The sequence below is a fragment of the Ursus maritimus genome, unplaced genomic scaffold, assembly GCF_017311325.1.
Source record: "Ursus maritimus isolate PB19 unplaced genomic scaffold, ASM1731132v1 scaffold_30, whole genome shotgun sequence".
Taxonomy (NCBI): Eukaryota; Metazoa; Chordata; class Mammalia; order Carnivora; family Ursidae; genus Ursus; species Ursus maritimus.
The window spans coordinates 5,055,882-5,081,977 of record NW_024425564.1 but is presented as its reverse complement, the minus strand read 5'-3'; the positions used below and the strand labels follow the sequence as shown (position 1 = coordinate 5,081,977).

The window sequence follows — 26,096 nt, the reverse complement described above, 5'->3', positions numbered from 1 at the left end:
TCCTTCTAAAAACATCTTTTTAAAAGGGGGGGGGGTAGGCTGAAGGGAAAGTCCTTCAGTTGTTTCAGCGTGATGGAAGTGGACGCGTGGGAGAAACTTCGCAGCGGCCTCCGGCAAGACGAAGCAGTCGGGAACAACTCCATCTCCTGGTCGATGCTGCCCCCTGGAAGTCGATTTGGGTATCGCGGCTCCCCTTCGCGCTATTCTGTCTCACCGGGTCCTGAGAGACTGTTGGGTAAGAGTTCTTACGGATCCCCGGGGAGATCGATGTCACCGAAAACTGTGAGCTACAACAAAAGGTGAATGCCTTCCGGTTCCCTAAACAAGAGCCTCTTCATACTCCAACACTGCCCCTCAGTGAGCCCTGCAAAATAACGAACGCGCTTATCGGTCGTCTGAATATTTGCGTCCCGGGATGGACAGAAGTGGCCTGTAGCAAAATCAAAGTGCCTGCCTGCACAGCCCTCCTTCCATAGTAGCCTTAGTTGACTTTCGATTAAGTCGCCTGTCTTGGAGGAAGTCTCCCTCGCGGAGCATCAGGGGACCCCTTCTGTGGGAAACTGCTCTTTGTCAAAACAGCCTGCACCTCCCCTGTTCCAAGTCGCAAACCCTGAGCGAACCTTCTCCCGTGCACCTCACGCAGAGGCTGGAGTCAGTCAAATGTGAGAACTGGATCCCCCAGGGTTGAAAACTAGAACTGGGGGAGGGTGCAAGTGGGCGAGGAATGAGAAGCGGGAAAGGAAGACAGAGGGGCAGAGGATTCCCGGGGCGAGCTTGCGGCCCTCGGAGCCCAGCACACTACCACCCAGCACGCGGCAGGCCTCAGGGAATGTCCGGCGCAGAGTCAGGCTGGGTGACACGGGAAGGACGCCGAGAGCAGGGAGTGAGTGGCGGTGGCGCCGGGTGAGGTCAGTTAAGGACACTGCCCTGATTCTGCCCCTGAGGCGTCTGGGCCAATCGGGAGCCGCCCACAGTTCCCCCAAATCATCCATTCCCTTCCCCCCCTCCCCCCCGCTCTTCAACCTCTGGCGCGGAGGCTCTTAAAGCAGAGGCAGCAGCTCTGAGATCGGGCTTCCAATCAGAGCGCGGCTCTCGGAGGTGGGCGGAACCCAAAGAAGGAGCAAGCGGGAGTACTCCCCTGCCGCCACGCCCCCACCCCGTGGCAGCCAATCGGGAGAGGCTACCGACCAGGACCTTTCCCACTCGGCCTCCCGGCGCGCCCACCTCCTCTCCTCCGCCCTCGCTCGGGGCGGTCCCGGACCCAGCGCTTCGCAAACACCGCGCGCCTTTGAGGACCCCTCCCCTCCCTGCCTCGGCGACTGGGCCCGCAACCAGAGGGCCTAAGCAGGGAGTAGAATTCATTTTCCATCCGTAACTCTCTAGGACCTGGGAAGGAATGCTCAGACCAAAGGGAAGAAGGAAACACCCCCAAATTACCATTTTCTCCGGACTGCCTGCGCCTTCCCCCTTAAGACTAAAATGGGCCTCCGTGTGTCTCTGGTCTAGAGTCTGAGTTCAAACGAGGTGTATAGGTACAACAGAAAGTCTCCAAGTCAAACACAGAAAAGGATGAAATAGGCATTCTGCAAACCTGTCCTACCTCTGCCCCAATGGTGTGGGGGCTACAATCCTCCATTAAGGGCTGTGCCAGCTACAACCAGAAGAGCTGATGTTGTAGGAGAGGAAGCAGACCCAGGGTCAGCTTGAGGGGAGGGATGCAAGGAAAGCCGGTGTTGGGAACCAAGGTAGCCTGTGGGACAGTGCCTGAGGCTGCACAGCCATGTTTCCAGCCCCTGAAGCATTTACCGTTTTACTTATTTATTGAGGCATTTGCCATTTAAACCAGGGGCCACCTTCCTCCATCAGGTTGGTTACTCATGAACTAGTCCCCTTCTTTGGCCTGAAGGAGCCAGAGGTCAGAGGTCACTATCCATACCCCTTCTTTCTGGACACCCACCAGAAAAGGTAAGCCCAGGAGCTAGCGACAGCCGAAAGGTGACCCTGGAGCAGAAACGGGGGCCAGTTGAAGGCCCCAGGAGGGAGGAAGGAGATGGGAGAAGAGTGTTATGTCATATTAAATATTTATTGTTTTCTGCAGACTGGCTTTGGAGTAACTCTCAAGCTAGGAGGGGATTAGTTAGTGTTCAAGTTTCTGAGATCTTAGGTCAAAAAGCTACAGAAAAGAAATCACTGAGTGGAAGAAAAAAAATCAATGACTTGCCTTGCCACCAATTCCAAGAGTTTAGGCTTTGTGCCTCAGGACATGGTGACAAGAGTAGAGTAAACCAGAGACTGGGACAGTGAAAGCTTTACTGGGGGAAGAGAACTTGGGTGCAGGGGCGGGGGTGAGGGGTGGTGAAACTGGGAAAATGATAAAGGCTGTTTTGGAAGCCCAGGGGGAAGTGGTCCTGGGAACCTGAAAACAAGGGCAGCCAGCTTATCCTGATGAGGCAGGGTCCAGAGAATGAAGGCAGGGTGAGGCATGTCAAGGACCTGGGAGGCAGGTGGAAAACTGGTAAGGAAACCACCGGTGAAGAAGAGTGTGGGACAGGGTACAAAAGTCCAAGAGAAGGCCGGTGGATCCCGGGGTCCGGCACATCAGAAGTTGGGCTTGTGCTTCTTGAGCTCCACCATAAGGTGATGAATGTTGATGAGCTCAGCCCGGGCAGGGAGAGCTCGGAGCTGGGGCTGAGAGAGCACCCGGTGGAAGCGATGATAGAGCTGGATCAGCTGGGTCAAAGCTCCCTGGTCAGAGAAAGTCATGGAAGGATCAGGCTGTGGGCTGGTGCTGAAGACGACATTAGGAATCAGGCTAGGGCTCATCCAGAACTTTGGGCATACTGGTAATTGAAGCTCAAGGGTCATCTGGGCGATGCTGAGCCCAGGGAAAACCACTAGTGATGGGGGTTTGTGGGGGGAGTGAAGCCCGGGAGCCGCAAGTCACCTGGATGATACTGGTTCCATTTCTGAAGTTGGTGAAACTCCGCATTACATCCTGACTCAGAGACTCCACTGATGATTTCCAGGAACTACCAAAGCCACGGATCAGCTGAGTAACCCGGGCTAATGGCAGGAGGAAAGAGAGAGGGTGTCAGAGGAGGACTTGGTGAGGTGATCTTTGACCCCTAAGTCCTCCGCAAGGCACAGCCCTCCTCAGCATCCAAGCCCATTTTCCTATTCTACCCCGCCCCATGGAATCTGCATCCCCTCATTTTTCTTTTCCACTCCCCTTACCACTGACCCAACCACTACATCATCTTCATACCTTCTTCCCCTCGAAGTCGCTCAGCCTGTCCACGCTCAATCAAAGCCTCAGCTTCCTTCACAAATGCCACCAGACCCCCAAAAGGGGGAGACAATAACTCTTCAATGAATTCCTGTAGAAATAGACAACACACATACACAGAGTCAAGTGTCCTGGTGTCAACAGATTTCCCCACTTCTGGCATCATGACTCACCAGGTCCTCAGAATACTCCCAGAGCGAATTACATACTTGAAGACACCACTGGTCTCATAAGAGATGGGGGAAATCTCTAAGGACTCCCCCTTCTAAAAACAAAAACCAGAAAACTAAACTTGAGCTGGGAGCAGAGCAATGAGAAACTGGGATCAAGGCTGGAACCAGAGGGGTGGGCACCTGGGTGAGGCAGGGCTTCCAGAAGGCAAAGAGCCATGGAAACTGAGCCTGATGCCAGACTCAAGGGGAGAAGCAGAGCCTGGGGCTCTCGTGAGAGCCTCAAAGGGATGCTGATGTAGACAGAGGTGGATTGCATCTTTCAGCTACTGCAAAATCAGAGGCAAATCCTCTTGACAGAAAAATATCCTCAATCCAATTCTAGGCCCATACGACTCCCCCTGATTAAGACCAAACAATGATCTCAAAGATAGAAAGGAAACTATGAGAGGCAGGAGACAATAAGCAATGGACTTAGACCTCCAAAGACTGCCAACATCAGGACTGTCAGATACACGGCAGTTGTGCGTTCTATACGAAACATTCAAAGAATTAAAAATATAGACACAAAGATGACGACTCAACAAGATTAGGAATGGACAGACTTGAAACAAAATGAAGTTTTTAAGAAACGACTTAAAAATTTTAAATGTTTTTAATTTTAAAAAGTCAACAGGTTAAACAGCAGATCAGAAATACCTGAAGAATAACAAATTGAAATTTATAATTAAAGAAATAACTTAGGGTGCAGCACAGATAGACAAGGAGATGGAGAATTTTGAGACGTTGAGAGGTACAGAAATCTAATCAGTAGGCAGTGATCACGGACGGCTACTGACATAAAAGGACCAAGAAGACATCCCGTGCCCCTGATGGAAGTACACACCACTAGCTCTCAATTATCCACGGGGGAAAAAAAACCCTAACTGCAATCTGGTCAAGCCTCTTCATCTAACTACACATTTATGGGGAAAAAGAAACAGTTCGGCCACACCATGGAATGTGATCTGCAAAATCCAGACTGTACGTTATTCTACATGACAAATGACTCAGTTTCTTCCACAGATAAATTGCAGAGGAGGGGAGCAAAGGTGGAAGGGCACTCTATAAGAGACATATGTATGGACCATCCATGGAGGCTGATTTGAACCATAAAAACCATTTATAACTAGGAAAATCTGAACACTAGCTCTTTTAAGTAAGATCATTTTTTTAAAGTGTAATAATATGTTGTGGTTTTTAAAACACATCCTGATACAGATGAAGTGATGATGTATAAGATTTAATTCCAAATAACTAGGGATGGGGCGCCTGGGTGGCTCAGTTGGCTGAGTGTCTGCCTTCGGCTCAGGTCATGATCCCGGGGTCCTGGGATTGAGCCCCACGTCCAACTCCCTGCTCAGCAGGGAGCCTGCTTCTCTCTCCCTCTGCCCCTCCCCCTGCTTGTGCTCTCTTTCTCTGTCAAATGAATGAATAAAATCTTTAAAAAAAACACAACAACTGGGGGGCAGGCATGGGAGGATGAGCAATGGGTGCTGACAGAGGTGAAATAAAACTATCTATGAGTATTATTGATTGAAGATCTGGGATGGTACCTGGGGGTGTCACCCCTGGGGGATGGCACCTGGGGGGTCCACTTTGCTATGCTCTATATTAGCATGTGCATTTGAAATTTCCCACAATAAAAAGTTAAAATTGGAGTGCCTGGCTGGCTGAGTCGGTAGAGCGTGCGACTCTTGATCTTGGGGTTGAGTTCAAGCCCCACACTGGATGTAGAGATTGCTTGAAAATAAAATATTTAGGGGCACCTGGGTGGCTCAGTCAGTTAAGCAGCTGCCTTCGGCTCAGTTCATGATCCCAGGGTCTTGGGATCGAGCCCTACATCAGGCTCCTTGCTCAGCAGGGAGCCTGCTTCTCCCCGTCTGCTGCTCCCCCTGCTTGTGCTAGCTCTCTCCCTCTCTCTCTAATAAATAAATAAAATCCTTAAAAAATAAATAAAATAAAACCTTTTAAAAATTAAAATTAAAAAAATAGAAGGGCTGAATTAAAGTGGGAGGGGGAACCCACAAAAACAAGAAAACCAAGCTAGACAGAATGATCTGGTAAGTGAAACCTTTAAAACAAACTACTTCCATTTAAAAATAAAATCTTTGGGGTGCCTGAGTGGCTCAGTTGGTTAGGCGTCCAGCTCTTGATTTTGGCTCAGGTCATGATCTTGGGGTCATGGGATAGAGCCCTGTGTGGGGCTCAGCGTGGAGCCTGCTTGGAATTCTCTCTCCCTCTCCCTCTGCTCCTCCCCCCACCCCCACTTTCTCTCTCTCTCTCTCTCTCTTTTTTTTTTTTAAAGATTTTATTTATTTATTTGACAGAGAGAGAGACAGCCAGCGAGAGAGGGAACACAAGCAGGGGGAGTGGGAGAGGAAGAAGCAGGCTCATAGCGGAGGAGCCTGATGTGGGGCTCGATCCCATAACGCCGGGATCACGCCCTGAGCCGAAGGCAGACGCTTAACCACTGTGCCACCCAGGCGCCCCTCTCTCTCTCTCTTAAAATTAAAAAAAATTTTTTTCCACTCTTCCCACAAAACACCCACTTATATCCACTGAAGAATGTCAGGTAATTAATATGAGACTGGGGAGACATTCCCAAGAATGGATCTTTCTATAATTGAGGGATCTTCACTTGTAATGTCATTTTGAACAGAGATTAGCCAAATTCAACCTATTCCAGTTGCCCGAAGGCAATAACCCACTCTTAACAATATAACACGGGGGGCACAAGGAGTATACCCCAAAGGGCAGTTCAGCTAAGAGAGATGAGCTGTCCTAACGCAGTAGCCATGACTCACATGTAGCTATCAATCACTTGAAATGGCTTAGTCATAACTGAAATGTGCTGTAAGTATACAATACATGCCAAACTTCAAAGACTTCATACGGGAAAAAATGTAAATAAATAATTACCAACTTTTTATTGGCTACATGTTGAAGTAATGATATTTTGAATATAGCAGGTTAAATAAAATATATTAAGTTCATCCCATCTATTTCTTTTTACTGTCTGAAAGGCAGCTACTAGAAAATTTAAAATTACTTAAGTGGCTCCTATTTGTGGCACATATTGTATTTCTATTGGACAGCAGTGGTCTAGACTTGGAAGCTTTCTTTACGCTAACAAGTAAGAGAGAATGTTCAGGAAAAATAAAAATAAAAAAAGAATGTTCTGAGAGCTGAGGAGCCGGCCAGAGGGAAAGAGTGCACTGGGCTTTGGCTAGCAATTTTTCCCACACCGTATCAAGAAGCAGCCCACCAAAAAGGTCTGAGAGCACTGATGCCAGCTGGCTCCCCACCTGGGCAAATCTCATAGCACCTCGGTTGCTCTCAGCAGAGTCCACCGGTTTAAGAGAATTGCAGTTCTGAAGGCAGAACTGCCATTCCCTCAGGTCATGATCTCAGGGTCCTGGGATCAAGACCCACATCGAGCCCCACATCAGGCTCCCTGCTCAGTGGGGAGCCTGCTTCTCTCTCTCCCTCTGCCCCTCCCCCTGCTTGCGCTGTCTTGCTCTATCTCTCAAATTAATAGATAAAATCTTAAAAAAAAAAAGATACAGCTGTGAATTTTCCCAAATTAATGAAAAAGATAAATTCAAAGACCCAAGAAATGCAAGATACCAAACAAGATAAAGAGAAACCCACATCCAAACATATTGTGGTAAAACTTCACTATACCAAAGAAAAAAGGGATATTTAAGAGCAGTCAGAAGGAACAGACTGCCGTTTAGAACAACAGCAGGCATCTCCGCAGCAATAAGGTAACAGTGGAAAATCATCTTCTAAATGTTGAGAGAAAAAAAACTTAGAATTTGACAGTAAGCCAACAAAACTATCTTTTTCTAACAAAGATAAAGGCATTTATATAAAAACAAAAATGAGGTTTACTACCAACAAACTTTCACAGAAATATTTCTGTAGGATTTACTTCATGAAGAAGAAAAATGACCCCAAAAAGATAATTTGAATTTTAAAAAGGAATAGTGAACTGGGAAACATGCATGGAAATCCAGATAAATGTTGTCACTATAAAATGGCAATAATTAAAAGTAGAACAGAAGGGCGCCTGGGTGACTCAGTTGGTTAAGGGTCTGCCTTTGGCTCAGGTCATGATCCCAGGTTCCTGGGATCAAGCCCCATGTCAGGCTCCTTGCTCAGCCTAGAGTCTGATTCTCCCGCTCCCTACATCCTCCTCCCCTCCCCTGCTCATGTTTCCTCTCTTTTTCAAATAAATAAATAAAATCGTAAGGAAAAAAAAGGAAAACAGAAATAAAATACTGGTCAATAATTAGCATGGAAGGCAGAAGGCGGAGGAACGACTGGAGCATTAAAGTATTTTCAATGTTTTAAAGTCTACATATTGTTTGGGAGAGCAGTTAAATATTAAGTTTAAATGTTAAGAGAAACATGCAAAGAAGAAGTTAAAGGACAAATTCGAAAAGAAAGGAATACAAAATCCAAACAGTCAGAAAAAAACACGTAGTAAGAAAAACAAAGGCAAAAACTACAACACACACAGGACAAGCAGAAAACTAAAGACAGTAGGGGCGCCTGGGTGGCACGGTTGGTTAAGCATCCGCCTCTTGGTTCTGGCTCAGGTCGTGATCTCTGGGTGGTTAAGATCAAGCCCTGCAGCCAGCTCCACGCTCAGCGTGGAGTCTGCTTGAGATTCTCTCTCCTTCTCCCTCTGCCCCTCCTGCTTGTGCACTCTCACTCTCTCTCTCTCTCAAAATAAATACGTAAATCTTAAAAAGAAAACAAAAACTAAAGATGGTAGAAAAAAGTCCAAATGTAACATTAATCATCATAAAAACAAACAGATTAAATCACAAATTAAAAGGCACATAACACAATTTTTAAAAAATTCCAGCTATACACTATTTATAAAAGAGTTAAAATGTGAAAACATAAAAAGTCTGAAAGAGGAAGAATGGAGATAAATTAACAGGCAAATATTAACCAAACTAAAGCTGACAGAGCTCTGTTAGTATCAGACATAACAGGCTTTAAGACAAAATTATTAGGGCTAAAGTGGGTCATTATATCATTACAAATACTTCAAGTCACCAGTAAGAGCTAACGATTCTAACCTTTTAGGAATTCAGATAAAATAAGCTGAAACTATATAAAGGAAATGTTGATAGAACTGCAGTGAAAAAGTGACAAATCTATAAATTTCAAAACATATCTCTCAACTATTGATAAGTTAAGCACACACAAAAATAATCAGTAGAGATATAGATAATATGAACAATACAATTAAAAGGCTAGGAATTCCACACTTAGCAATTAAAGAATACACATTCTTCTCAAACACACATGGAACATTTACAAAAGTTGATCACGTAACTAGGCCACAAGTGAATCTAAACAAATTTCCAAAAATCAGCACCAAAAAACTACGTTCTCCATCCACAATGCAATTAAATTAGACATTAATAACAAAAAGATAAATAAGAAAACTACTTTTAGAAATTTTAGAACACTCCAAAAAAATCTCATGGATCAAAGAAAAAATAAGTGAAATATACAAATTCTTAGACCTGAATTATTTTATTTTTATTATTTTCGAACTGAATTATTTTAAAAATGCTACATATTCAAACCTGCAGAATTCAATAAAAGCAGTAATCTGAGGGAATTCCATTGTTTTAAATCTCCAAGGATGCTTTTGCTGGCAAGTTCTATGAAACCTTTCAAGGAAGAGATCATTTTAATCTTAAGTCTTTCAGAATAAAAAACAAAGAAGGTATACTTCCTTTCCACCTCCTTCTACAAATCCAGCATGACTTTGGTACCAAAATCACGCAAGGGTACTACAAGAAAAGAAAATCAACGGCCAATAAAACCTATGCACAAAGAAGCAAAAATTCTAAATGAATTAGACCAAATCCAGAATGGTTTATTCTAAAATCTACAAATGTTATAAACCATAAAATTGATAAAGAACAAAAATCAAATAATTACCTCAACCACTGCTGAAAAAGCACACATTCTTAATCAAAAATTCAATGATTTTAATAAAAAATAACTCTTGGCATACTAGGAACTGAATACAACTGTTGGTGAGGATGTGGAGAAAAAGGAGCCCTCATGCACTGTTGGTGGGAATGCAAGCTGGTGCAGCCGCTGTGGAAAATAGTATGGAGGTTCCTCAAAAAATTAAAAATAGAATCACCATATGATTCAGTAATTCTACTACTGGGTATTTACCCAAAGAAGACAAAAACACTAATTTGAAAAGACATAGGCACCCCTATGTTTATTGCAGCCTTATTTACAATAGCCAAGATATGGAAACAACCAAAGTGTCCATCGATAGATGAACAAAAATGTGGTATGTATATACAATGGAATATTAGCCATAAAAAATAAGTGAAATCTTGACATTGCAATGACATGCTGAATCTAGAAGGTATAATAAGTGAAAAAAGTAAGCCAGAGAAAGACAAATACCATATGATTTCACTCATATGTGGGATTTAAGAAACAAAACAAAGTAAAACAAGAGACAAACCAAAAATCAGACTCTTAAATACAGAGAACAAACTGGTGGCTGCCCAAGCAGGTAGGTGGGGGATGGGTGAAATAGATAAAGGGGATTAAGAGTACGCTTATCTTGAGCACTGAGAAATGTATACAATTGTTGAATCATCATATTGTACACCTGAAACTAATATAACACTGTATGTTAAATTATACTTGAATTTAAAAAAATGAATTACTGATATGTAATGAAAAATAGTAATAATAATAACTTGGCATACTAGGGGCTGAAAAGAATTTTCTTAACTTGAGAAAGGGTATCTATAAAAAGCCTATAAAACAAGACTATAAAAAATTTTCTTAAACTGAGAAAGAGTAGCTATAAAACAGCAATATTACTCTTACGGGGAAATGACAAAGGAATTCCTTTTAAAATTAGGAAAAGATAAGGGTTCTCACTATCATCACTTCCACTCAACTATTCCACTTTGTGCTGGAGGTATCAGCCAGTACAGTAAGAAAATAAAGACATAAGAAATTAAAGACTTAAGAACTAGAAAGTTAGAACTAAAATTCTCATGCCTACATAGAATCACACACATAATCTCCAGAAATGTTATTAGAAATAGTAAGTTAAGGAGGTGTTATGTTTTATATACAAAAACCAATAGCATTTCTATCAGCAGTTCAAACAAGAAGAAAATTTCTTTCTAAAATGATAATATTTAAGTATCAACAGTTTATTTAAAGGACAAATTCCAAAAGAATAGATCAGAAAGTCTGAACAATTAGAAAGAAAAAAAGCAGTAATTATTCCTAGTAATTCCTAGTACTCCTCGTAATTATTCCTAAATAAATATGGATTTATTCCTAATAAGAATAACTACAGTAACAACTCCTAGCACACTAGGGATTGCGAAGAATTTTCTTAACCAGATAAAAGGCATCTACAAAAACACTCACAACAGCATTGCTCCTAATGGGGAAATGATGAAAGCATTCCCTTTAAAATCAGGAACAGGATAGGGGTTCTCACTATTACCCTTCTATTCAATTGCTCAACATTGGCAAAGAGATCCTAGCCAGAACAGTAGGAGATCAAAGATGTAAGAAATTAGAGGCAAAGGATTAGAGAGGATTTATTTACTCCTAGGAGGATGAAATCTGCATATTACACCTACCTAGGAATAACTCTGACAAAGATTTGCAATGTCTTTGTGCTGAAAATTATAAAAGGTTATCAAAAGGCATTATAAAATATCTTAAAAAATGGGAAGCACATGGTCATGGACAATAAGTTTCAATATCAAAAACCATCAATTCTTCCAAATCGATCCAAATTGATCAACGCGATTTCAATCAAAATCCTTAAAGTTTTTTCAATGTGAAAACTTACAAGCTGACAATACAATTTATATAAAAAATCAAGAGGCCAATAAGAAGATACTCCTGAAAAAGGTGGAATTTACATAATTATAAAGCATAATAATTAAAACTCCACTGCAGGTTAGACAAATTGATCAATGGAATAGAATAGAGGCAAGACATACATCTTTATAATTTTCTATGTGACAGAGGCACAATGCAGATCAAATGGAGAAAGAAAGTGATTTTCGATAAATGGTTCTGTGCCCATTATTATCTATATATAAAATATTAGATTCCTACCTCATATCATACATAAAAACAATTCCAGGTAAATTTAGAGCTTAGACATAAAAAAGCAAAATTTTATAACATTAAGAAAAAAATGTAGTATATTTTTCTGACCTTGGGATAATATGAGATTTCTTACATGAGACAGAAAAATCAAGAAAAGATCAGTAAAGTCAATCATATTAAAATTAAGAATTTGTCCACCATAAAACAACATAAAAAAATAAAAATAAAAAATAAATAAAAAGATAAAGCACTGAAAGATATCTGCAACTTACATAATCAAAAGACTGGCTTCATAAACAGAACATATGAAAAAACTCTTAAAAATCAAAAAGAAATAAAAAACTTTTCTCCATCTACATGCACTAAAAGACTAATTGTTCACAAAACAATTGTCACAGTAGCAAAAAGCTAGAAATAATCCAAATGTCCATCTGCAGAATACATTATATTAACACAACATGAAATTATATAAAGTGAGGGGTGCCTGGGTGGCTCAGTCGTTAAGTGTCTGCCTTCGGCTCAGGTCATGATCCCAGGGTTCTGGGATTGAGCCCCGCATTGGGCTCCCTGCTCAGCGGGAAGCCTGCTTCTCCCTCTCCTACACCCCCTGGCTTGTGTTCCCTCTCTCTCTGCCTCTCTCTGTGTCAAATAAATAAATAAAATCTTTAAAAAAATGAAGTATTAAAAAAGAAAGAAAGAAATTATATAAAGTGAAAAAGAATAAGCTGCAGCCATATGTCATAATACGACAATGCTGGAAAAATTATGCATGAAAAAATCCTGTGATTGTTTTTATGTCATTAAAAAATAAAACTAAATGGGGGCGCCTGGCTGGCTCAGTGGATAGAGCCTGCGACTCTTGGTCTCGGGGTCGTGAGTTCCAGCCCCATGTTGGACATGGAGACTACTTTAAAAAAGTAAATAAATAAATAATAAAAATTTTAGAAGTGAATAAATAAAACTAAGTAATCATTGTTTTGTCATACTTAAAGCTGTATTTTTAAAAGCAAAAGCATGATAAACACAATATTTAGGTCAAGGAGAGACTTAAAATCGTGACTAGCAAGGAAATGGGGTGAGGAAGAATTCATTGATGCTGGTTATCCCCAAGGTATGTGGGGGGTTCAGGGACATGTGTATCGTTAAAAAAACACAAAAGAAAATAAAATAGACCAAGAGTTCCAATTCTGTGTGCCTGAAGCCCCTTAACTGCCACTCCCTACACACACACACACACACACACACACACACACACACACAGAACTGAAAGTAGCATACAAGACTGTCCCTCTCCTCTTCCTCACCCCCCTACCTGTGTCCGAGCATTGAGCAGCTGCTGGAAACTCTCAACCTCCTTGCTGTCATCTGCAGCCCGCTCCTAAGAGAAGACATATGGAAACCTCAAATGTGGGGAGAAGCAGTCCTTCACTTCAGGATATCCCCTTCCTTCCACATTTACTGTGCTTGGCCAGGCAATGGGCCAGACACCAAGAATAATACACGGAACAAGACAACATCATCTCTGTCCTCCCAGAGCACCCAGAGCAGTGGGGGAAGCCAAACTCTGGGTAGGGAGGAAGGGAGACGCGGTGTCTGTACCATCAGCACGCCCAGCATCATGTCATAGTTGTTGATCAGAAACACAAGCTGCTCCTTCCTTGAGGAGAACTCGGCTGCCACTCGGAGGACAAAATTCTCCACTTCCACCTGGAAAAGCCAGAAGGAAGAGGTGACACGAGGAGGCAGGAGCACACGGCCCTCTTCACACTCCAGGCCACCGTGGCAGCCCAGTCGCCGGGAAGTCTCTCCCGTCCACCCTCACCTGTAGCTGTCCCAGCAGCTGCATTGTCCGTTCATTGGGAATTGTCTGGTTGATGCTGACAAGCGCAGATGAGAACTCTGCATATCGGCGTGTGATCTGGGGGAAAGGGGAAGAAAATCACACCAGCCCCTGGCCCAACCAACACAACCTCCCAAGACCCTAGGACCTAGCCAATCAACTTCTGTGACTCCCACCCCCAAGCCCTCTAACCAACGGTGCCTGATTCACCCTGAGTTCACACATACTCCCAGACTGCCTTCCGCACACAGTGTGCCCCCCTATCCAGCCAGGCCCACACACAACTGGCAACGTGGCCAAACCCCACAGTGAAGCTAAGAGCCCTGCCTTTCAGGAACCCCTTGGTTACCCTTGCCCTCTCTCACATAGTGGGGCCGAGTATCCAGCCCCCCAAGGCGCTGAGGGTCAGTGCTTCGGACACTCTGGACATTCATCTCCAGGATCAGCTCAAATCGTGGCCACAGCAAGGCAAGAACCTGCTCCCAGTACCTGCAGGCTTAAGCAGAATCAGAGATCAGCTGGCGAGAAATGGGGGGGGGGGTCATGATGAGCACTGGGTGACACATAGAACTGCTGAATCACTGTATCATACACCTGAAACTAACAGAACACTGTATGTTAACTGGAATTAAAATAAAAACTTAAAAGGCCAAAAAGAAATGTGGGGGGATGGGAGTCGGGTTTCTGTGGGGGAACCGAATTAACAGGCTGGTGGAGGCAGGACTGGTAAGAAAGGTGAGTCAGAAAGCAGTACTGTCCCCAGGCAGATGAACAGGAGTTAAGAGTCAGGGTGTCGGGTCAGTAGCAGCCCAAAGGTCAGGGCAGCGTCATGTAAGACCAAGGGTTCAAGGTCAGTGGGGCATCAAGGACCAGAGCTCAGCGACCTGTCCAGGGCAGGAACATCCCTCTTCGCTGCAATGTTGCGGAACCGGAGGACAATGTGGATACAGAGAAAAACAGCGATGGCATCATAGCAGTCCGTGAGATAGGATTCCAGGTGTTTCTATGATTCAGGGACAAACAGAGCATTGGAAAAGGATGTACACTACTCTGTCATTCCCAGTGGCTATGGACAAATGCATGTGCTCCCCTGGGGATGCAGCACTGGGAGGGAAGGGAGTGAGCTCTCAGGAAATGCACCCTCCTTCCTTGTCCACTGGCCACTAAGGTGGTCCTGCTGCCTTACCCATAAGGATCTATGCTCACAAGCCCAACATAGCAGAAGTCAGGGCTGAGCACCATTTTGGGGGCCCTTAGTTTTCAGATGCTACTAGCTGGATGTGGGTCAATAGTAGGGGTAGCCTCAGGGACCCCAAGCTTTGAGGGTTTCATATGCTCTCTGAGTACAAAGCTTAGACATTTTAGAATGAGGGGGTCCTGGTTTCAGTACCACCAGAGCTATGACCCCACTATGGTGCTGCAGAGGACTGAGAACAAAGGGATCCAAGAGCACAGGAGCTGGGGATCTTACCAGGGTCATGCCGAGCGTGCGACCCATGACAGCATGGAAGAGGTCGTGTGCAGCCGAGCCAGACACAACAAAGAATTCACAGATGAAAAGATATTCACGGCAGGAATTGTCTAGGAGAGCGTAGTGCTGGCTGCGGAAGAGGGCCTCGAATGGATACTAGGATGGGAGAGGTGAATAAGAGGGATGGAAGGGAAGGACCCCAACACTGACTCCCATAGATATTGCTGGAAAAATCAATGAGCCTGGGTAATGAGAGCTCAGGAGGCCCTTCCCATCTAACCCAAGTACAGGCTATGAAGGAGCATCCTGAATGGGTACTGAAAGGGGGAGGGGGACAAGGGGCACAAGAGAAGAACCCACCCCCACCTGCTCTTACTATGCCACCCACCTCCACAACCTGCCTTATGACATTCCCCTCAGCCAGTCTCTCCCTCTATATGCCCTGAAGTCAATGGTCTCAACCCTCTTCACATCTCAGAACACTTGGGAGACCCAAGAAAGCCCACTCCCAGTTCTAAGGGGATTGCTACAGGGGACTGGAGGGTGGGAAGCTTTGCCCAGAGATCTGGCTTCCCCCACCCACGCTTGGCATTCCCTCATGACCAACTCTTGTTCCTTCTCCTACCCTCTGTTCTCCCCGCTGGGCGGTGTGGGGCACCAGGATGGGGGCCTCCAGTTCAGTGGGGGAGATGACAGAACCACGGGTCCCCAGGGTGAAGATGGTGTTCCTGCTGCGGAGGGATGGCTTCGAAAAGAATCGTGAAGGGTCCAGAGTCAGGGAAAACAATAAGATCACAACTGTGACAGACTCAGAGGGTCAGTACCTTCAGGGACTCCAGGCAGCCAGACACAGCCCTAGATGTCCCTCCTTCCCAGTACCAGGGCCCCACTCCCCCTGACACCTGGGAATGGGCTTAGGAGAGCTTCTACTCTCCCTGACATCATACGCAAAACTGTCAAAAAGACATGTGCTTTTTTCTGGGCAGGGGGCTGTAGCCTGTATCACATTCTCAAAGGTTTTGGTCCCAGAGAAAAAGGCAAAAAGCAGTGTCTTTGAGGCACCCTCACTGTCAAGGACTAGCAGGTGGGTTCCTCAGCTCTAGGATATCTTTCTTTGCTGTATCTTCTACACCCATTAGATCATCCTTCTCAGCGACTTCCTCATACTAGGAAAAAAGAGAAAAGAGAACTGGTAACCATCTCTTCCCATGGTGTGATAAAAAGTTTTTTCACACTGTCTGGCCTCGCCCAGGGGTGGTCCCTCTTCCCAGCCCACGTGCCTAGGAATGCTCTCTCTTTGGCCTCACCTGCACCTTCATGAGCCGCCCCAGGTAAGAGCGATAGTAAGACAGGTAGATCTTGCTCAGTGTTTCCACATACTCATCCCTGATCTCCTTTGCTGTTGCTCGTTCATTGCCTAGCAGAAACTGATAGAAGAACCTGGGGGGGCCAGGGACAAGTCAGTCTCCCCGCCTCCCCCAAGAAAGCAGACACTACTACACTGGGCGGCTCGACAGCTCAGAGGTCATCCCGAGCCCCTCCTTCAGGCAGTGACCTGTACTTCAGCAGGGCCGTCTGGGGGATCTGATAGTTGGTCATTGGTTTTCTGAAGGAATAAATCTTCTGAAGGATGAACTCTCGGATCTTTGTCACCGCCTAGACAGGGGGACCAGATACAAGGCATGAAGCTGCAACCTTATGACTGAGAAACAGTGGGGGAAGTGCCACATGTTAAATATAGGAAGATGGAGAGTGGAGAGTATCTCTTCAGTATTTCTGAAAATTTTCAGGGGAACCCAGAGACATGAAGATGAGCTCTGCCAGGTAAAGGCAGGGTGAAGTTCTTGGGGACAGGCTACAGTGAACACTGCCAGGGAAACCCAGGTTGTGTCCGGGATGCTGGTTCTAGTAATCTCTGGGGTATTGTCCCCACCCCTCACCTTGACCCGGAGCCGGTCGAGGATGCCTCTGACATCGGCACAGGCCGCCGTCCCTCTAGCCTCCTGCTCTCGGACTGCAGCTGCCTTGGCATCCAGCTCTTGCAGCTGCTCCAGGAACCTGGGCTCTGTCACTGGTGCCTCCAGAATTGCCCTGGGTAGCAGGGGCAGGTGGAAGGGGTTAGGAGGGAGACCTGGACATCGCTAGACCCCAAACCATATCCCTTACATCCAGCCTGTTGCCTCTCCCTTCTTATGCTAAATCATGTAGTCAGGATATATGTACAAAGTTTTCTGTTCCTGAACCTCCCCTCTGCCCCACGCCCATAAGCCCTGAACCCCCAACTAAATGCCTGACCCTGGATAATTCCTAATATTGGATGCCTAAAGCATGCATCAAGGTTGAATTGTCAACCCACCCATCAGTTTCTGGAAGGCACTTGATGACCTGAAGCTGGAAACCCATGTGGTTAAGCAGGGAGAAGTCCCCCTAGCCCATCTACCTGCTACAGACATTGTGACTCTTCTAACTAGCAACTCACGTGATCAGAGCAGAGGGCACTATCAGACCATCGACAAGTTCCCCAAGTTTTCCCCGAACTGCTTGGCGGTTTCGAAGCCGAATGTTCATGGCTCCTGACTGTTCCTGCAGTGTCCGGATCTCAGAGCTGATAGAGCTGAGGTCACTCTGAAAAGCTCCCAACATCTGCTCCATGCGCTGGGGGTAGGACAGAAGATGTTGCTGGAGCACCACAGGGCTGGCAGGGGACAAATGGCCCATCTACGTCTACTGGTAAAGTCTTCAGTATCAGTCCATGAGGGTAGCAGGTGATGAGGTAAGAGGTAGCCCAAAGGTCACTGGCAAATAACATTAGTATGCAGTAACAACAAAAAAAGGCTGTTGAGGTCTTCCTGAAAGTGAATCTAACTATCCCCACCTGAGGCTGATGACCTAAAGAATGACACCAGAGACCATGGTCTGGTCCAGGGTTATTAGAGGTCACAGGTCATGGTTACTAACCTCAAGAACAGCATCACAGGCTGTGATCTGGTTGTGTAGAGACGCTATGTTCTCACTCTCTTGGATATCTGACCCACAAAAGTCAAGGGGCCTCACTATAAAGTTGGAGATTCTCAGACCTGCAGGACCACTCCAATTTTTCCCTGTGATGACAGAAACCTCAGAGAAAAGATGTCAGCCCCCGCTGGGCTGCCTGCACCATGCTCCACAAAATCCCTATTTTAATAACATCACCCTTTTTCTCTACTGGAGGATACAATCCCGGATGGATTTCTGCTCAATCTGCTGTAGCTCCAGCTCAACCTGCTTTGAATAGTGACGGAGATCCACACCCTGGGAGAACATAAACATGACAGGTTAGCAGAAAGTCACAGTGAAGAGACACCGGGACAGAATAACAAAGGACTACGGGTGAGATACTGGGGTAATACTGTAAGAGTGAGAGACTGTTTCTTTTTTTTTCTTCTTTGAGGGGAGGGTAAGTGGAGGGGCAGATCAGTAGAGCAGAAAGCCTCACCGTTTTAAGAGCTTCCTTTACTAACTCATCCTCCAGATTTGCCTGAATGTGAACTGGAAATAGAAGTTTATCATAAGGTCCCGCTCCACAGCGCCCTCTCCCGCAAATGAACATCTGTACACCAATCCCTGCCTTATTACTTCCAGCCCCCATGCCTCTCTAATCATAAGCAGTCTGCATCCACCTCATGCCATCACTTACCATCCACTTCATCCAGGATGAATTCATCAGAGGAGATGTCCAATTCTCCAAGTTGTAATGGCTCCTGAAGCCCAGGACCACCCCCCTGGAGAGGGAAAAGTTAATGGGAAAGGACAAGAAAGAGACTGCGAGAACAAATATAATGGGATAATCCGCAAACCTTCAGGGGTGGGGGAAGGTGGGGACAGACTGGGCTTTTACTGGGAGCCACAGGTACTGAATCAAAAAATTCCAAGAGTCTCACACTACCCAATCTAGTACTTGGGGCTTCTGGGTAGGGAATATGACAAAGGGACTTGCAAGCCACCAAGAGAGCACAGGTGTCCCAATGAGGAAAATCAGGGGTTGCAGAGAATAGAGCAGAACTTACAGTTGAATGTAGGATACCCAGGCTCCTGCTATCTTAGGTGTTCTATCACAATCCCTGTGGGGATCACCAGCCCTTCTAGAAATGTCTGCTAACAGTGTTTACCTGCGTGCCAGGTGCCATCTTTCATACACTCATTCATCTAATCCTAACCAACAACCTATATGGTTAAGTCTTACTATTTCCTTCACTTTATAGTGTGGAAAGTATGACACAGAGAGTTGGCCAACTTGCCCAAAGACACACAGCGTGCAAGAGACGAAGGTGGAATCGAAACCCAGGCAATCTGATTATAACCCACGTTCTTAACTTTAACACAACATTGCTTCTCTATTCTGCCACACAATCTGGAAGTTAATTGAAATTCTTCCCCTGGAACCTGACTGTCGGCCGTTCTGATTCCCTCTCAGACTCAGGCCCGATCCCAAGGAGGGATATGGAAAGCCACACAGGTAGCATCACCGGTAGCAGCCGCGCCCCCACCCCTGCGCCTGAACCCAGCCCAGGCCTTTCTGACGCGAGGACCACCGGACAAGACTCCGCAAGAGAAATAGTCCCGCGTTCTCACCAGCGGGCCCTCCTCCTCCTCCATATCTGAGGTCCCGGCTCGCAACATCAGCTCTCGGGCAGCAGCCGCCATGGTCGCAGCAGCGGCCATTCCGCGCAGCCTCACTTCCGGCAGCTGTCAGTCGCTGTGAGTCCGTCCCTGGGGTGGACCAACAAATCCTAGAGGGTCTTGCAGAGCGCGAAACCGTTCCCAGATATTTGAATTAAGTTGTTTGACTCCAGCCTTCCCCTTTCAGCTTAACTTCACCCAATTGCTAACGGGAATTGGACGCCTTAAGCACAATCTCACCCCGGAACCTTTGCTGCTCTCCCTCCCAAGAACTTTACGAACTGTATAGAGAGACCGTACCGGAAGTTGTAGCGACGAGTAGAGATTTTCAGAAGTCGAATTGGCTCTGACACTTGCGGTTTCCGGAAGGGCTTCTCCATGATCGCTCCGCCTCTTCCGCCTGGTAGCTATATAAGGCTACTACGTCACTTCCGTTCTCTCTTCCACAGGAGGCTTACACGCCGCCGCTGGGGCTGCCGCCATGGTAAGACTGGAACCAGTGCGGGGATCCGGTGACATCGGAACCGGGACACGGAAAGTCTACTGTTAGGGGGCAGGAAATGCCCTATTCTGGGGGTTTGCAACTTTCTGTGTGAATCTTTGAGTCGCACCCCTGGGAAGGAAGGACTGAAGACATCCAGCTGTGGGGAGTGGGCCAGAGGAACTGTCGCCCCAGGGCGCTCGAAAGCGGCGAAAAGGCTTGGGCGTGAATGGGGACCTCAGGTCTCCGCCACTCAGAGTGTACTTTTGGGAATGGGCAGAAGATTTGCCCCCTCCCAGAGGTTGCGTTTTCCCGAGCCTGAACACTTAATGTTCTGCGTGCAGGACTGAGGAGTTTGTTGTGAGAAAACTGAAGGGGGAGGGATCGTTGCTCCCTGTATAACAAGCTTGACGTTTCTGTTAGAGGTTACTGTTTGATGGTAGTTCCAAGTGCCTGATTTCTCCCCCTATCTCTGTCAGTCTCTAGTGATCCCTGAGAAGTTTCAGCACATTTTGCGAGTACTCAACACCAATATCGATGGGCGGCGGAAAATAGCTTTTGCCATCACTGCAATTAAGGTAAAGTAGGGTAAGGAATGGAGCATGTAAATGAAACTGTAGTTCTTAAGACAGCTCTAAGTGAGGCAAAGTTGAGGAAACCTGTCCCAACCAGATCACCTTAGCTGCTGGGTAAAATAAAGAATGGTTAAAAGAGTGACTAGTTCCCTTAGCCCCTTAACCACATTTGCCCGAAAAAGTAAGTAATGAAAGCCAGTCAGGTCAAGCCAAGATAACTTCTGTCTTAGCAGATGGGGAGTGTTGCCTTGTCTACTAGAATTCGCTGAAATTTTATTGGACCATCATGTGAGGTTCGTTCTAAGTTTGGTTTCTGCCCCCTACAGCAGTGCATCATAACAGCAACCGTTCCTGTGAAATCTATGCCCTAGAAATTGTGAAATTGTACATTGGGAGGGGTAGAAATGACAACAGACTTCTAAGTATGAAGAAACCGATAGTTGGGCAGTGGGAGGGGTATTGGTACATCTTGAGCAGAGCGTTTATTCCAAATGCCGGAGGTGAATGAAATGCATTTTTAGTTGGTAGGAACCAGTATTTGGCTCATTGTATGCATTACGTCAGTGAATATAAGCTTGAATGTTTTCTTTAACCAACCTAACAAACTGGACTTCCAGTTGGGGACTTTCTACTGTATTTTTTATTTATTTTTTGGTTAGTATGTATAATTGTGAGTATGGCTGAATGTATTTTTTTTTAAAGATTTTTATTTATTTATTTGTTTGACAGAGATAGAGACAGCCAGCGAGAGAGGGAACACAAGCAGGGGGAGTGGGAGAGGAAGAAGCAGACTCATAGCGGAGGAGCCTGATGTGGGGCTCGATCCCATAACGCCGGGATCACGCCCTGAGCCGAAGGCAGATGCTTAACCGCTGTGCCACCCAGGCGCCCCTGAATGTATTTTTTGCTAGTATGTGGATACTGTGGGGGCAGGGACAGTCCTGTCTTGTTCACAGTCCCCAGCTTCTGGTGCATCATAAGTGTTCATGCAGTGTTAGGAAATGGATCCAGGGATACTGTAGCCTGGTTTCAAAGAATTTAAAGGAAACATAAATATTGTACAGATAACTTGTTTAATCAAAACTGTATGTGCTAGCTTCGGTTCACAAAATTGATCAGATTCCTTTGGTTTTTCATGTTACACTGCAGGAAGCACAGCTTTTATTTGTCCTTAAAGGGTAAATAAAAAGGTTGCTTTCTTTTGTCATTATGTGAATCTAGAAAGGCAGTGTAAAATATACTAGTACCTTTTTAAGGGTTGCTATGAGGCTTAAATGGAATAGTGAATACAAACACACATATCTCAGAGGTCTATACAGCAGGTTCAGTTCCAGACAATAAAGTGAGTCAAATGCATTGTTTTGGTTTCCCAGTGCATATGCAAGTTACATTTACACTGTAGTTAATATTAAGTGTGTAATAGTATTATGTCTAAAAATTATGTACCTTAATTTAAAAATATTTTATCGCAAAAAAATGCAGATCGTCAAGAGCTTTCAAGGAGTCGTGATCACAGATCACTATAACATACAATAATGAAAAGGTTTGAAGTACTTTGAGAATTACCAAAATGTGACAGAAGCGCAAAGTGAGAAAATGCTGTTGGAAAAATGGCATCGATAGACTTGGTTGATGCAGGATTTGCCACAGCTTTCAACGTGTAAACAAAACAAAGCAGGGTATCTGCACAGTGCAGTTAAACAATATGTGCCTGTATAAAAGATGGTCATGATTAATGGTATGCTTGTATTAAACCCTTTCTCTTTTCCTCTTTGAAATTACCTGGTTTTGTAGTTACTTCCGATAAATAATGTGTCATAGCCTTTGTAGTCCACTTAAAAAAACTTAACCAAAGGACTTTAAGGTAGTTCGTGAACTTTGTAGTAAGTCTCTTAGGGATCCTGATGCTTTATCAGTGGGAAAGGTTATTCCTAGAGATAGATGATACAGAGATTTTTGCTAATCGTGTGGAGAGCCAGCAAATGCAGCTAGCTCTTCCTCTGGTGAGAGAACTAAAGCTTGACTAGGAGGGGATCTTTTGTTAAGGATCCAGAATGGAGGGGTAATACTTGGAAACTGGAGGGAAGTACGGTATGGGGAAAGGATTCTTCAAAAGATGTGGCTGAAGAAGTGGTAAGTGAGATTAATTGGCTGGGGAAGGATGAAGAATGAAGTGGAGGTTGACAGTAAGAAGATATCGAGAGGTAATACAGACCCTATAAGATTATTCTGTGTCATGATTCCTTCCTAAATGTTTGGTTTCAACTTGTAGACTTTTGCTATGGGTATTATTTAAGGTTGCCTGGTTGTCTACCTTTCCTCTAAATCAGGTCACGTGATACTGCCCTCTATGGGTTATTTGGAAACCTGGTTGGAGTTGGGCATAATCACTGAGAGGTACCACTGGCTTTGTTTATGAGGAATTTGTGTTCTGTCCAGTGAGTAACACTACTAAATACTATACAAGAGTAGAATTAAGTTAGTGTCAACTCTTACATGGTCAAGGCTCTTGGACAACAAATATGAGTGATGGTCCCCTGACTTAACTCTTTTGGATCGAGAAAACAGGGTGGTCTCCTTGGAAGAGAAAAGGGATCTAACTTAGAAAGTTGACAAGTCAATATCAGCCCACAAACAGGGCTATCAGAAATCTTAGCCAGGGGCACTTGGGTGTATCTGTCAATTAAGCATCTGTCTCTTCTCTTCATCTCAACTCAGGTCTTAATCTCAGGGTCATGAATTCAGACCCACCTCTCCCCCATTGGGCTCCATGCTGGGCATGGAGCCTACTTTTTTTAAAAAGTTTAGAGCAGGGGCGCCTGGGTGGCACAGCGGTTAGGCGTCTGCCTTCGGCTCAGGGCGTGATCCCGGCGTTATGGGATCGAGCCCCACATCAGGCTCCTCTGCTGGGAGCCTGCTTCTTCCTCTCCCACTCCCCCTGCTTGTGTTCCCTCTCTCGCTGGCTTTCTCTATCTCTGTCGAATAAATAAAATCTTTAAAAAAAAAAAATAAAAAAAAAAATAAAAAGTTTAGAGCAATTCTTTAAAAACTAGATTATTGGAAAAAATTAAACATTCAAAAGTAGAAGGAAGAAAATTAGCCCCTATGAATATCTAACAAAAATTCAAAATCTTGTTCATCTATATTCTTCCCTATCATTTAAAAGTAAATCTCAGACATAACTATTTTAACTATAAATATTTATATTTGAGAAAGACTTAGACCTTAATCTCTTCTGTTGGGTTTGGGGTGGGAGGTTTGTTTCGTTTTTTAAGATTATTGGAGAGAATGTGTGAGCGGAGGGGCAGAGGGAGAGAGAGAATCCTAAACGCTGAGAGGAGCCCAACACGGGGCTTGATCTCACAGTCCTGAGATACGACCTGAGCCAAAACCAAGAGTTGGATACTTAACTGAATGAGCTACCCAGGTGTCCCAAGACCTTAATCTCTTCTGAATCAACCTGATAATTTGATTTTCTAGGTCACTTTTTTTTTTTCTTTAAGATACTGATTTGAGCAAAAGCGTGCAGTTGAGGGGGGGGCGGGGCAGAGGGACAGAGAGAAGCAGACTCCCAGCTAAGCAGGGAACCCTGTGTGCGGCCTGATCCCAGGACCAGGAGATCATGACCTGAGTCGAAGGCATACACATAACCGACCCAGGCACCCCTCTAGGTCACTTCTTACACAGGGGAAATATCTCTCTCCATTTCTTGGGGCTTGAGACAAGTTATCCCAGACTTGTTGGCTTAAAACAACAAAAACTTACTCCCATAGTTGTGGAGGCCAAACATCCAAAATCAAGGTGTCAGCGAGCCATGCTCCCTCTGAAGGCTCTAGGAATCCTATCTTCTGGTGGTTGCCAGCAGTCCTTGGTTTTCCTTAGCTGTGTCGCTCCTATCACATGGCCTTCCACTCTGTCCTCTCTTTTATAAGGATACCAGCCATTGGATTCAGGGCCTTCCCTAATCCAGTGTAACCTCATTTTAACTAGTTATATTCGCAGTGGCCCTTTTTCCAAATAAGGTCATGTTCTGGGATCCTAGATGGACATATGTGGCGGGGAGGGGGCACTATTTAACCCAGCACATCATCCTTCACTATTCAGATGTTTGCTTCATGAGTCGGGTGGCAAGGAGTACTGGTGTTGGTGCTAATACAGTGCCACCGGTGTAAGCATTAGTTCTTTTTAGTTTGGTTTGGGCACTTAGCTCCCTGTGGCCTGGTCATCTCTGGGCACTGACAAAATCCAAGTTTGTGATCTTGGAAAACTGTGATCATAGCAATGGGGTGACCTGCCCAAAGAATTATGACCCTTAGAGACCCAGAACACCACAGTCCTACCCCCTTGATCAACCATGTTAATGTAGAAGCCCTCAGTCTTGCTGCATTGGTGCCATAGAAGCTTTGAGAGCACCAAGCCTTTACAATGCAGAGACTAGAAGGTATGCTCTTGGGTGTTGCAGTGTCTTTTACAGCCAGTATTTGACAGCTGTATATGCTGAGCAGTGTGAAAAGATTTTGCTTTTCAGACCTGTCCCTGAAATAAAGAAGTTTTTCTCCTATTTAATGGTTTGGTTTTGTATCTAGAAAAGTAATAACACACCGGGTGGTTGCAGGCCTGACCTTTGTGTGCTTTTGAATAGTGGGGCTATAAAGGGAACCAAAAAAATCAGACTCAACCCCAAATTCCAAACCCTCTTCTCAGGGTGTGGGGCGAAGATATGCTCATGTGGTGTTGAGGAAAGCAGACATCGATCTCACCAAGAGGGCCGGAGAGCTCACTGAGGATGAGGTGAGGACAAAGAAGGGGGGCTGTGGCCTGGGCCTGCCTTCGAAGGGAAGCCCTCTGTATCTGACCGTTCTCCTGCCTGTTAGGTGGAACGTGTGATCACCATTATGCAGAATCCTCGCCAGTATAAGATCCCAGACTGGTTTTTGAACAGACAAAAGGACGTGAAGGATGGAAAGTACAGCCAGGTGTGTATTGAGATGGGAGAGATGCAGGGTATCTAGTTAGAATTAGTAGTAGGAGGTCAGTGGGTAGAACATTCCTCACCATCTCTTCCAAATCCAGGTCCTGGCCAATGGTCTAGACAACAAACTTCGTGAAGACCTGGAGAGACTGAAGAAGATTAGGGCCCACAGAGGGCTGCGCCACTTCTGGGGGTAAGTAGGGGTGGGAGTCTCCCCTCCCTCCCTGCCCCTAGACTCCCAGAGATTTGTCATGCTCTGCCTTCTCTTTCCAGATGTTTCCTTTGCATTGTGTGTAACTTGTGACCCTTCTCTCTTCTCACCTGCAGACTTCGTGTCCGAGGCCAGCATACCAAGACCACAGGGCGCCGTGGCCGCACCGTGGGTGTGTCCAAGAAGAAATAAATCTGTAGGCCTTGCCTGTTAATAAAATCGTTTCTACACCTAA

The 26,096-nt window shown here is 45.2% G+C and overlaps 2 protein-coding genes across 5 annotated transcripts; one reads left to right on the top strand and one right to left on the bottom strand.

The window, feature by feature from the left end:
• VPS52 (VPS52 subunit of GARP complex) lies at positions 1 to 19,902 on the bottom strand. Of its 3 annotated transcripts, none has more exons than XM_008693441.2 (20): positions 19,575 to 19,902; positions 18,640 to 18,724; positions 18,439 to 18,491; positions 18,179 to 18,254; positions 17,922 to 17,989; positions 17,443 to 17,618; positions 16,904 to 17,054; positions 16,519 to 16,619; positions 16,271 to 16,403; positions 16,072 to 16,129; positions 15,589 to 15,722; positions 14,964 to 15,119; positions 14,377 to 14,495; positions 13,858 to 13,981; positions 13,475 to 13,570; positions 13,252 to 13,359; positions 12,965 to 13,030; positions 3,266 to 3,377; positions 2,945 to 3,063; positions 1 to 364 (listed from the first exon to the last, which is right to left on the bottom strand). In XM_008693441.2, exons 1-20 carry the CDS (start codon positions 19,662 to 19,664, stop codon positions 335 to 337), a joined length of 2,055 nt encoding a protein of 684 aa, XP_008691663.1. In that variant the 5' UTR covers positions 19,665 to 19,902; the 3' UTR covers positions 1 to 334. The 3 variants fall into 3 exon arrangements, with proteins under 3 accessions (XP_008691663.1, XP_008691662.1, XP_008691664.1); XM_008693440.2 differs by lacking the exon at positions 1 to 364 and adding an exon at positions 2,068 to 2,745 and having other exon boundaries at positions 19,575 to 19,899; XM_008693442.2 differs by lacking the exon at positions 1 to 364 and adding an exon at positions 2,665 to 2,788.
• Positions 19,638 to 26,096, top strand: RPS18 (ribosomal protein S18). Of its 2 annotated transcripts, none has more exons than XM_040644770.1 (6): positions 19,638 to 19,647; positions 20,583 to 20,681; positions 25,383 to 25,469; positions 25,553 to 25,654; positions 25,752 to 25,843; positions 25,978 to 26,096. In XM_040644770.1, the coding sequence occupies exons 1-6, from the start codon at positions 19,645 to 19,647 to the stop codon at positions 26,051 to 26,053; spliced, it is 459 nt and encodes a 152-aa protein (XP_040500704.1). In that variant the 5' UTR covers positions 19,638 to 19,644; the 3' UTR covers positions 26,054 to 26,096. The 2 variants fall into 2 exon arrangements, with proteins under 2 accessions (XP_040500704.1, XP_008691661.1); XM_008693439.2 differs by lacking the exon at positions 19,638 to 19,647 and adding an exon at positions 20,021 to 20,106.

What these genes read in the sequence shown, in the direction of transcription:
- RPS18 (XM_040644770.1), top strand. An exon ending in TTGCCATCACTGCAATTAAG is followed by an intron (nt 20,682 to 25,382) that starts GTAAAGTAGGGT and finishes CCCTCTTCTCAG; the next exon opens with GGTGTGGGGCGAAGATATGC. An exon ending in AGGATGGAAAGTACAGCCAG is followed by an intron (nt 25,655 to 25,751) that starts GTGTGTATTGAG and finishes TTCCAAATCCAG; the next exon opens with GTCCTGGCCAATGGTCTAGA.
- VPS52 (XM_008693440.2), bottom strand. Translation starts at nt 19,664, where the DNA reads ATGGCCGCTGCTGCGACCATGGCGGCTGCTGCCCGAGAGCTGATGTTG. An exon ending in AGGAGGAGGAGGGCCCGCTG is followed by an intron (nt 18,725 to 19,574) that starts GTGAGAACGCGG and finishes TTCCCTCTCCAG; the next exon opens with GGGGGTGGTCCTGGGCTTCA. An exon ending in AGCTGCTGGGACAGCTACAG is followed by an intron (nt 13,360 to 13,474) that starts GTGAGGGTGGAC and finishes TGGCTTTTCCAG; the next exon opens with GTGGAAGTGGAGAATTTTGT.